Source organism: Henckelia pumila, chromosome 3 (assembly GCF_033568475.1).
Source record: "Henckelia pumila isolate YLH828 chromosome 3, ASM3356847v2, whole genome shotgun sequence".
NCBI lineage: Eukaryota > Viridiplantae > Streptophyta > Magnoliopsida > Lamiales > Gesneriaceae > Henckelia > Henckelia pumila.
Window position 1 is genome coordinate 173,824,789 of NC_133122.1, and position 12,879 is coordinate 173,837,667.

General features: G+C 38.5%; 1 protein-coding gene across 1 annotated transcript; it reads left to right on the top strand.

The window, feature by feature from the left end:
- The first annotated feature begins 10,182 nt into the window (after positions 1-10,182).
- LOC140889979 (uncharacterized) lies at positions 10,183-12,474 on the top strand. The gene is made up of 7 exons (XM_073297725.1): positions 10,183-10,326; positions 10,435-10,673; positions 11,094-11,272; positions 11,348-11,457; positions 11,551-11,673; positions 11,860-11,994; positions 12,376-12,474. The coding sequence occupies exons 1-7, from the start codon at positions 10,183-10,185 to the stop codon at positions 12,472-12,474; spliced, it is 1,029 nt and encodes a 342-aa protein (XP_073153826.1).
- The last annotated feature ends 405 nt before the right edge of the window (positions 12,475-12,879 follow it).

Sequence of the window (12,879 nt, forward strand, 5' to 3'; positions counted from 1 at the left end):
TATATTTCATCAAATATAAATACCCATACCTAGAGTAATCATCAGTAAAGGTAATGAAGTAGGTGTGTCCAAATTTAGTACCAATACTAAATGGACCGCAAACATCTGTATGGATCAAATCCAACAGATTTTGACTTCGCTCAGGTTTTCCTTTAAAAGGAGATTTAGTCATTTTTCCTTTTAGGAAGGACTCACAAGTAGGTAGAGAGTTAATATCAGACATATCAAACATGCCCTCTCCCACTATCTTGTTCATCCTCCTTGAGGAAATATGACCTAGCCTAGCATGCCAAAGGTTTGCTGGGTTTTGACTATCGTTTTTCCTTTTATTTGTTGTTACCGGTTTATCAACATAATTAATTAGAACATCTTTTAATTTTAAGTTATATAGATCGTTTTCAAGTTGTCCATTTTCAATTAAACATTCATTCTTGTAAATATTGCAAATCCCATTCACAAAATTGCAAGAAAAACCATCTCTATCAAGCATAGAAACAGAAATAATGTTTTTAATCAAATCTGGCACAAATAAAACATCTCTCAAAAGTAACTTAAAATCGTTCTGCAAAACTAAATAAACGTCTCCCACTGCTTTAGCTTCAACTCTGGAACCATTTCCGAGCCTCAGCTGGGTCTCACCCATCATAAGCTTACGACTTCTTGTCATCACCTGAAAATCATTGCAAATGTGAGATCCAAATCCGGTATCCAATACCCAAGAAGTAGTATTAAGTGAAACATTTATTTCAATATAAAACATACCCTTTGCAGTTCGCAACTGTTCGAGGTATTCCTTGCAGTTACGTTTCCAATGACCGGGTTTCTTGCAGTGATGGCAAACATCTCCAGATATGTTCACGTTTGAAGCTTTTGTCTTGCTCTTCTTCTTTGGTACTATCTTCTTGGGTGGGGCAGAACGTTTCTTACCCTTTCCACTTGGCCCTTTCTTGGAGTAAGATGAGGAGCCAACCAAGAGTACCGGTTTTTCCTTCTTTAATGTGGCTTCATAAGACACAAGCATATTGACCATCTCTTCTAGGGTGGCCTCTATCTTGTTCATATTGAAGTTCACCACAAATCCGTCAAACGACGAAGGAAGTGAAAGAAGCAACAAGTCTGAATTCAATTCATGCTCCAATGTCAAATCGAGTGATACCAACTTCTCAATTAGCCCAATCATGTGTAACCCATGCTCACGGACAGAAGTTCCATCTCGCATGCGGCATGTCATGAGCTCTTTGACGGTGGCATACCTCTCCGATCTTGACTGAGCTCCAAAAATTTCCTTGAGGTGCACGTGTATGTCAGCAGCATTCATGGCATCCTCAAATTACCTTTGGAGTTCATCAGACATTGAAGCTTGCATATAGCATTTAGCCTTGATATCATGGTCCCACCATTGATCAAGTTTTGCTAATTCTTCCGGACTTATGTTAGCCGGTGCTTCCTTTGGAGGATTCTTTTCTAACACGTAGAAAATTTTCTCCGAGTTCAGAACAATCTTTAATTTACGAAACCATTCCGTATAGTTTGCGCCAGTCAATTTGTTTTGTTCGAGAATTGAGTATAGTGGATTGCGCGAATTCATTGTAATGAAATACTGAAAAGAAACAGACAATAATCAGTGATTGCTTAATTAATTTACTAAGACATAAAATATGGCGAGATTTATTTTATGAATTACACTCCCACTATTTTAACGATTTCACTACCCTCTAGTGAAAACGAGAAACCGATTTCCTTAGTGGGAACATGGAGTCCAATTGACAAATCATAGTCCCGAATAATATCAGCCAACCATAATTTTCAAAAGGTAGAGCCCAATTGCTTCCAAAGCAATCCCCATGTTTTTACTTCATGTCCAATAAGGACCCAATAATATGACGCCGTTTATTGTGACATGTCAAGATGACCCATCAATATTAAGTTGTGATGGACGGTCGCCATGTGGATCCCCAATAATATGAGCCAATCCCATGGGAGTTCCACCCAACTTATAACATGTGTCGATCCAATGTACAGCTTTCCGATGAACGGGCCCCCCCAATAATATGAGCCGGACCGTATCCGTGGGTAGCATCTCATACATTGATCGTTGATGGAAGGTAGGAATATTTAAACAATATTTAAATTCCCTTCTTATTAATCTTGATATCAATTTTAAATCACATTTAAAATGAGGGATTTTTAATTTTGAAAATTTGTCTCATCATGCAATTTATGTATGCTTGCGGGATTCATACAATTTAGTCTAAACATGCATACATCAATAATATCATATATTATTTAAGGATGATCGATCCCATTAACTAATCGACCCGTGGTTGCCAATCACGAGTCTAAGTCCAATCCTAGGTGATATGCCAGTATGCAATGCAATCCTATTACATTGAGCTTCCAATTTACATTTCTTCGGTCTTCATTGTCTGCTGGGCCCACCTTGTCTTCAAATCTTTGTCTCCCACTAAGTTTCATAAATTTACAATAAATTTCGATGACAAATATGGGATACATTTTAGGGGTGGGAACGGGCCATAAACCAGGCCCACTTTTTATTACAAATGACAATCATATTGGACTATAAACCAAGCCCATTAATAAAATCCAACAACAATAAGACAAATGTAAATTACCTAACATACACCTAAAACATTGGTCATGGCAATCGATCATCCTTTATCCAATAATTAATTCAATAATTAAATAATTGGATAAACATGCAAATGCATCATAATTTAAAAGATAAAATCATATTTTATCTTATCCATCCATAAGATCATATCTTATCATCAATTGTACCAAAATAATTAATTTTAATATTTAATTTAACGGATAAAATTTATAAATTTTCCAAAAATTCAAATTTATCCAAAAATCAATTTTAAAATTTTCGGACTCGAACAATTCGATCCGATGCCTCGTGAACCAATCAAAAACAATTTTCGATTGGATCAAAAACTAGAATTTCAAAATATTAAAATTTTAATTAAAAATTAAAAATTAATTTTTCCCGGGCTGCCCGGGACAATCCCGGGCAAGGAAGCCCGTCGCTGCCCCTTGGGCAGCGATGATCGCTGCCCTGGGCAGCGATGGCCCAGCGCTGCCCTAGGCAGCGACTCTCGCTGCCCGATTTTCCCATTAAATTTTAATTTTAAAAATTCGTTTTGTTTCAAAAAAACCGAGGCTTAAAAATTTTGTACAATCGATTAATTTAATCGTTTGATGTGAGCAACTTTTCTCTGATACCACTGTTGGAAAACGTGTTCAGATCAATTAAGAATTGATACCCGGTGCAGCGGAAGTTTAAAAATTTATTTTATTATATGAAACGATTCCATATCAAGGGTATCAAAACTTTTACGATTAAATATGTGTAATTAAAACAAATAATCACAATTAAATATTTTACCTTAAAATCTCGAAGCGAGATTATGGACACCAACATAACTTAATCTGCTCTTCTTGTAAATCCCGGGAACCGATGGCGTCACGATCAATCACCGGAATTAGGTCCACTAAACTGATTGACTGCACTAGAAATCAATCAGAAGTTTTACGTAGAGAATAAACAGATTTGATCTGTTAATTCGGATTGCAATTTTTCACAAAAATCACAAGCCGAATTTTCTCAAAAGGGACAGAGAATTTGAAAATCCTCTTGAATAATTATGCAGTGTTTTTCGAAAATTCAAGACTGAATTGTGTATAATTTTCGAACACTGCATACCTATTTATAGATAATTTCTAGACTAGATTAAGTTATAATTGTATTAGGACTCTAACTTTTTAGGGCCCACAATCCATAACTTAAGCCCAACAAGCCAAGCCCGTTGTTATAGAAATTAATATAAAATTCATCGTGACTCCGATTGATAAACTGATTTCACCAATGTGCACAGAAACCATTTCTGCATCTTTTAGAGTCAAGATAATTTTTCTGAATCCGAATTCAGTGATTTCCAAAAATGCCCATCCCTATGTCATTTTAGGAAATCCCACTCCCTTTTAGTTAAGAAGTCCAACTTCTCTTTCATTAAATTTAACTCTTTAAATTTAACTATCTACGGGGTTTTAGTAATCCATTACTTGTGTAACCCTCAATGGTTCAGGGATACAGCTAGCTAGCCGTGGGCTCACAACTCCTTGTGACTCGGAACAACAATTTCCGACTTACCCATCGAATCATGGTAAGAGCGTCTAGCAACATCGCCCCATGATTTCCTAGGTATCACTGATAGTGCCTGCAAGAACCAGTAGATTTTGGTTAGCGTACAGTACAGTGCCTTCATCCATATATCCCGATCGAATCAACAACCATTGGTACATCGAGAGTTGTTCGAGATTCGATAACTATGCAATGCATCTTGAAGATCAAATAGTGACATCGCATGTGCTACTAGGAAACCAAGTAACCTAAATCACATCAAGTACTCTGGCCAGAGATTTGTCACACTAATATCTCCTCAGATCGTATAGGATATCCACACTCGCAAGTATGTGGTGAATCCTTGACAACAAAGAATCGACTCCTATATGTGTCGTAACTGTACCCAATCCCGACACCTGATGACCCCAATAGAGTCGGTAAACGAGTCAAAGTACAGTACTAGCATATAAAGTCTCAATGATGTTTCAAGTAATAAGGACTAATGGTGTACAACCAAAACCGCGGACTTTATCCACTCGATAAGTGATAACCACTTGGAAAGTTCGAATAGGGTAGTTCGATCATTCATCATATGAATATCCATTTGCATGCTTTGAACATCTTCATGTTCATTACCAATGAAACGTGGTACTTGGCATCACAAATGCTAGTCTCAATCTCGAGCGATCCTTATCCTTATTTGTGGACGGCTCAATTGACTAGGAACTGTTTAGAATATACAGTGACTATAAGATGTGTTTCATAATAGTGATCTCTCTTTATTCACTATCTCATCTTACTTACACTATAGTATATTCAAGGTCTTTATCAAAACAGCAATAGTATATCACAATATCACAATATGAAAAAAGATAAAGAAAATGCCATTAATGAATATAAATTATATTAAACAAAGATTATTTATACATAGAGTCATAAAAGCCCTTTAGCCACAAGTTGGCTAACCGGGCACCCACTCTTTCAATCTTGGGTGCTGTATTGCAATCCATGGAGATTAGCATTGGGCAGTTGATGAACGCACTGAAAGATAATAACAGAGGCCAATTCCCAAGTAATACTGAGGTGAATCCCAAGGAGCATTGTAATGCTATCACGTTGAGGAGTGGTAAGCAGGTGGATAATGAAGAGGGCAAATCTGAGAGCAAGACGTCTGAAAAAGTTGCAGTTGACGAGAAGAAGGTCGAGAAAGAGTCTGAACCTGAGCAGAAATCGATGTACAAACCTCCTCTTCCATACCCCCAAAGGTTCAAGAAGAAGGCAGTGGACGAGCAGTTCTCAAAATTCTTGGAGATTTTTAAGAAGATACATATCAACATCCCTTTTGCTGATGCTTTGTGATGAGTGTGTTTAGTATGCATTATTTTATAGCATTTTTTGTTTAGTTTGCATGCATTTAGGTTAATTTTGCATGTTTTATTAGTGTCTTTTGTTATGTGTTTGCATTAGACTCACCTGGTTGAATTTTATAGGGAATTAAGCAAAAATTGGGATTTATGTTCGTCCAAGGTGCGCGTGCGCGAGCCATTTGCTCGCGCGTGCGCAGAAGAGAAGTCCAGAGCATGAATAGAAGAGGTGCGCGCGGGCGAGCTCATGCCCCGCGCGCGCGTCGAAGAGATGTCCAGAGAGTTACAGAGAAGCCGCACGCGCGCGAGCTCTCTCGCGCACGCGCGCAAGACAATCGAGGATGCACTGTTTGTTTAAGTTGCGCGCGCGCGAGACTGCCTAGGCGCGCACGCGCGTGTCCGCATAACCTAATTTCGAGTTTTTTTTAGTTTGAAAAGGACTCCAATTGGCGCGGCTGTATAAATAGAATTTTTATGCTATTTTCAAGGACTTTTGATTTTTTTGGAGTACGGGCAAGCTTACGGCGGCTGTGGAGCGAATTTCTTCAGAATTTCTTCTATTCTAGTATTTTTATTTTATGTTTTTAAACTTGATTTATTGAATCATGTTTGTTAGTGAGTAGTTTCTTTTCTTCGATCAAGGCCACGTGATTGGGCCAGACAGTTTATGTAAAAACTTGATTTGTTTATTTGAGATTTTCAGACTTAATTGATTTTATTGATTATCAAATTTATCTTCGTCTTACAAATTTCTTGGCCAGTTATTTGTTTGCTTGTTAATCGAGTCTAAGTCGACAGAGAAGGTCTTGAATTCGATCACTTTGATTTTCAACATAGTGTAAAACTGACTAGAAATAGAATTCGGTTTCATTATGCGGTTTAGGTGTCTACTGAATTTTCACGGTGATTTATGCATTCAAATTTGATTAGAATTACGAAAGATTAGTTCATCAATATTCGAATAGGTTTGATTGTTCTAGAAATAGAACTTCGAATAAATTAGGAAAATTCCCGTAAATTAAGATTAAGTCTGATATCTTAGATCGATTGCTTGTTGCATGAATTGTCTGATACCTACGTGTGTTCTTGATCGAATTTTTCCCAAATTTTAAGTAATCCAAAGTTTTCTGCTGCGTTTTTATTTAATTTAATTTAATTTGCAATTTTATTCATTAGTTTAAAATCTGAAATTATCCTTTTTCATTAGTCTAGATTAAGTAGAAATAAATAGATTTTGGTAATCATATTTTTACAGTCCCTGTGGGTTCGACATCTGGACTTTTGTCTACTTTATTATAATTTGACCTAGTTCGCTTGCCAGTAGAATTTATTCATACCGAAATAACCGGTCAAGTTTTTGGCGCCGTTGCCGGGGACTGTGTTGATATCAGAATTTTTATTTCGCTTGAGATTAGACATTACTTATCTTCTGAATTTCTGACTATAATTTCTTGGTGATTTTCAGGTACTTTCTGTTGTGCATGCTTAGAACTCGATCAAGGAAACTACTACCACTTGATTTGGAGATCGAGCGCACACTTAGCAGGATCCGAAAAGCCAAGAAATCTTTCAATCTTGAACTAGAGTCAGAATCTGAATCTGAAGTAGAGATGGCAGACAACCGTACTGTATGGGATATCATCCGTCCGCCAACTGAAGGTTATGGATCTAGCATAGTTCGCCCCGCTGTTGAGGCAAACAATTTCAAGCTGAAGCCCTCTACTATTCAGCTGATTCAATTGCAAGCTAGATTCGGGGGCTCATCTGTAGAAGACCCCTACGCTCATCTGGAGCGTTTTCTGTCGATCTGCGACACGTTCAAAGTGAATGGTGTAACATCTGATGCAGTATGACTGCGGTTATTCCCATTCTCTCTACAAGGAGAAGCTGCTGAATGGCTAGATGATCTGTCTGCTGGGTCTATTACTACATGGGATCAACTGGTTCAGACCTTTCTGAATAAATATTTTCCTCCCACAAAGATGGCGAAACTGTTCTTAGATATCATCTCATTCAGGCAGAAGGAAGCTGAATCTTTAAATGCTGCTTGGACTCGATTCAAAATGATGTTGAGGATGTGTCCTCAACATAATCTCACTCAGAGCCAGCAGACTCAGACTTTCTACAATGGGACTGATCAATCTGTCTGATCCATGTTGGATGCCACTGCTAACGGAAGTCTATTCAGGAAGACACCAGCAGATGCATGGGAAATCATTGGAAATATGGCTGAAAGCAACATTGGATGGCCAGATGCTAAAAAGGAAAGAAAAGCTGGAGTTCTAAAAGTCGATGCACTAACATCACTTAATGCCAAGATCGATGCACTTACTCATCAGATGGCGGTTATGCAGACATCTTCAGCCAATCAAGTGCAAGTCCAACAGCCTGACGAACAGCAAGTATTTGAAGTTGATGCTGCGAACTTTATGGGAAATCAAGGGAGACAGCAGTACAATCCCTACAGCAACACTTACAATCCTGGCTGGAAGAACCATCCAAACTTCTCTTGGAAAGCTGCAGATCCTACAACTAATACATCGAATCCAGTAGAGAAGAAGCCCTCCTTTGAAGAAATTATGATGAAATATGTAGCTGGTACTGAGACCCGTCTACAGAATCAGGAGGCAATGCTGCAGAATTTAGAGACACAGATGAGCCAGATAGCAACACAGCTATCAACTAGGCCAGCAGGATCATTGCCTAGCAATACTGAGAGGAATCCAAAGGATGTCAATGCTATTCTGGCGGTAACTAGATCGCAAGCAGATACTGAAGCAAACAATACTGAGGATGAAGAAGCAAGTGAGCTAGTCAAGGAAAAAGAGCTGGAGGAAGCATCAAAGCCGTCAGACTCGACGCCTACGGGCAAGAAAGGTAAGTCATCTCACCCTGTTATTAATGAAAATATTGAATTGAGTAAACTTTCCTTCCCCCAAAGAGCAAAGCAACTGCAATTGGACAATAAATTTGCAAAATTCCTAAAGATTTTCAAAAATCTTCATATTAATATTCCCTTTGCAGACGCTTTAGCTCAAATGCCTAGTTATACAAAATTTTTAAAAGAGATTTTGTCTAACAAAAGAAAACTGGTGGATTTTGAAACTGTGAAGTTGTCGGAGGAGTGTTCTGCCATTTTACAAAATAAACTCCCTCCGAAACTTAAGGATCCCGGTAGCTTTTCAATTCCATGCACTATTGGAAAATCATTTTTTAATAAGGCTTTATGTGATCTAGGTGCAAGTATTAATCTTATGCCTTATTCATGTTTTGAAAAGCTAGGAATTGGTGAATTTAATCCAACTACTATCTCCTTACAATGAGCTGATATATCTATAAAATATCCAAGGGAGATTGTAAAGGATGTGTTGGTAAAAGTTGATAAGTTTATATTTCCAGTGGATTTTGTTGTGCTTGATATGGAAGAGGATCGTGAGATACCTCTTATTTTGGGTAGACCGTTTTTAGCCACTGGAAAGGCATTGATTGATGTGCATAAGGGAGAGTTGATTTTGCGTATGAATGATGAGAAAGTAATTTTTAATGTTTTTCATGGCATTCGATATCATGCAGACAATTCTGATTGTTTCAGAATTGATGTTACTGATGATTTGGTTGAGTGTTCTCTGCAGGAACAGTTGTCGGTGGATCCATTAGAAATATGCTTGACAGGTACAACTGATGAAGAGCTTGTTAGTGAGAAAGTTCATGAAGTAGCACGGTATTTGGACTGGAGTCTACCCTTTGACAGACTCATCAATACCAAGATGGGGGAGCTCAACCATACTCCAAAACCGCTGAAGCCATCCACCGAAGAGCCCCTACTCTTGAACTTAAACCACTTCCTTCTCACTTAAAATATTTGTATTTATTAAAGAACGATAAACTGCCAGTAATTTGTTCATCCTCTTTGACAGGTTGCGAGGAGGAAAAGCTGTTGCGAGTGATTCGAGAACACATAAGAGCCATAGGATGGAGCTTGGCCGATATCAAGGGGATTAGTCCAACCATGTGCATGCACAAAATCTTGATAGAGGCAGAACACAAGACATCGACTCAACCACAGAGGCGACTCAACCCAGCAATGCAAGAGGTAGTGAAAAAGGAGGTAATCAAGCTCCTTGATGCAAGTATTATCTACCCTATATCTGATAGTGAATGGGTTAGTCCAATTCAAGTAGTGCCTAAAAAGGGAGGGATAACTGTTATTAAAAATGCCAATGATGAATTAATTCCTACGAGAACTGTTACGGGGTGGCGGGTTTGCATTGATTATAGGAAATTGAATGATGCTACCCGTAAGGATCACTTTCCCCTTCCCTTTATTGATCAGATGGTTGAGCGACTTGCAGGGCATGCATTTTATTGTTTTTTGGACGGTTATTCCGGATATATGCAAATTCCTATAGCACCTGAGGACCAACACAAAACCACTTTTACTTGTCCTTATGGTACTTTTGCATATAAACGGATGCCGTTTGGTTTGAGTAATGCACCTGCTACTTTTCAGCGTTGTATGATGGCTATTTTTCATGATATGGTTGAAAAGTTTATAGAAGTGTTTATGGATTATTTTTCTGTGATTGGATCGTCATTTGATGCATGTTTATTAAATCTGAAAAAAGTGTTGCAGAGATGTGAGGAGAGCAATCTTGTGCTGAATTGGGAAAAATGTCATTTCATGGTGAAAGAGGGAATTGTTTAGGACATAAGGTATCCGAAGTAGGTGTGGAGGTGGACAGAGCAAAACTTGAAGTAATTGAAAAACTTCCACCTCCCATGAATTTGAAAGGAATTCGAAGTTTTCTTGGGCATGTGGGTTTCTATCGGAGATTTATTAAGGATTTTTCTTCTATTGCTAAACCCCTTACTAATTTGTTAATCAAAGAGGTGCCTTTTAATTTTTCTGCTGAGTGCTTGCAGGCCTTTCAAATTTTGAAGCAAAAATTAACAACTGCACTAGTGATAGTAGAGCCTGATTGGAATCTGCCGTTTGAATTGATGTGTGACGCCAGTGATACTGCATTGGGAGCCGTGCTTGGACAAAAGAGTGACAAAGTACTTCATGTGATTTACTACACTAGTATCACCCTGTCAGCCGCTCAACTGAATTACGCAACAACTGAAAAAGAGCTTCTCGCAGTCGTGTTTGCCTTGGACAAGTTCAGATCTTATTTAGTGGGAAGCAAAGTCATAGTTCACACAGATCACTCGGCATTGAAATATTTGATGACCAAAAAGGATGCTAAACCTAGGTTAATTCGTTGGGTTTGACTGTTGCAAGAATTTGATTTAAAAATTGTTGACTGGAAAGGCGCGGAGAATCAAGTTGCAGACCACCTTTCACGCTTGGAAAATCAAGGAGCTGAAACGCAAATAATTCATGATGATTTTCCAGATGAGCAGTTGTTTGAGGTAACAAAACTACCATGGTATGCTGACATAGTAAATTACCTCTCAAGTAAGTTTCTTCCCTCACACTTAACTTATCAACAGAAAAAGAAATTTTTCGCTGAGTTGAAATATTTTTTGTGGGAAGACCCTTTTCTGTTTAAGATATGTGCAGATGGCATAATTTGTAGGTGTATTCCAGCGGAGGAGGTAAGCCCTATACTCTCACACTGTCACACAGGTCCGACTGGAGGTCACTTCGACGCGGGTCGTACCGCTGCTAAAGTACTTCAGTCGGGATTTTATTGGCCTTCAATGTTTAAGGATGCGTATACCTATGTACTTGCATGTGATGCTTGTCAGAAAATGGGTATTATTTCTAGGAGACACGAGATGCCCCTTAATAATATTCTTGTTTGTGAAGTTTTTGATGTATGGGGTATAGATTTCATGGGACCGTTTCCTGTGTCTGAAGGTAACAAGTATATTTTGGTTGCGGTCGATTATGTGTCTAAATGGGTTGAAGCACTGGCTTGTAGGACGAATGACTCTAGGGTAGTTATAAAATTTTTGAAAAAATTCATATTTTCTAGATATGGAACCCCTAGAGCCATAATCAGTGATGGAGGAACCCACTTTTGTAACCAGCAATTTGAGAAGCTTTTGACAAAGTATGGGGTCACTCATAAGGTGGCAACACCTTATCATCCCCAGACTAGTGGGCAAGTTGAAATTTCTAATAGGGAGTTGAAAAGAATTATGGAGAAAACTGTGAATGCAAACAGGAAAGAGTGGTCGAATAAATTAGATGATGCGTTATGGGCCTATCGAACTGCTTTTAAAACACCTATATGAACTTCTCCCTTTAGGTTGTTATATGGTAAAGCATGTCATCTTCCTGTTGAACTTGAGCATAAAGCACTATGGGCTACTAAATTTCTGAATTTTGATGTGCAGGCTATAGGTGAAGAACGGTTGCTACAATTGAATAAACTTGAAGAGCTTTGGTTGGAGGCCTATGAAAATGCCAGAATCTACAAAGAAAAGACCAAGAAGTGGCATGATCAGCGCATTGTCTCACGTGAGTTCGAGGTAGGCCAGGCTGTTTTATTATATAACTCACGCTTGAAGCTCATGCCAGGAAAGCTTCGTTCGAGATGGTCAGGACCGTATACTATCAAGCAAGTGATGTCGTATGGTACAGTAGAAATTTTTAGTCCGGCCACAGGAGCATTCAAAGTTAATGGGCAAAGAATAAAAGTCTATCGTGGTGGTATCGTGGATAACACACAGACCACTGTCGACTTGCCAGACCCATTAAATTAAAAAGGGAGGTACAGTCGGGCTATAGACTTTAAATTTAGCGCTGGCTGGGAGGCAACCCAGCATTTATTTTTTATTTTTTATTTTTTATTTTTTTTTTTAGTTTGGCTTTGTTTTTTTTTTAGTTTGGTTTTTGGTTTTGTTTTGCAGATAATTAGTCTGTTCGAATGCACTGCGCCCACGCGAGGGTCTCTCCTCGCGCGCGCACAGGCTTACTCTCCAGTGAGGCAAAAGGAAAACGCATGTTAGAACCTAATGGGGAGGGATTTAGGTTCAATTGCAATTTAAAGCGATTATGCAAATACGCAAGCGGAAGACTTAAAGCAATTAATAATAAGTGCAGTAAATAAATGCGTAATGTAAATAAAGCAATAAAAGGGTTAAGAGATGTTTATGGAAGTTCGACGATAAATCGTCTACGTCTCCCCTTCTTGGTTAAGATCGATTAACCAAGGATCCACTAGCACTTCGAACGACTTGGTTTTGATGGCTCCAAGGATAGCCTTACAACTTGACACGATCACCGCGCCGATACAACTCAACACTTGGCCTTAAGGGCTCCAAGGATAGCCTCAACAATCACACAACACTTGGTTTCACACTCAAGTGTTTACACCAACGATTTTCACAACCCCGGATACAACTCGATATATG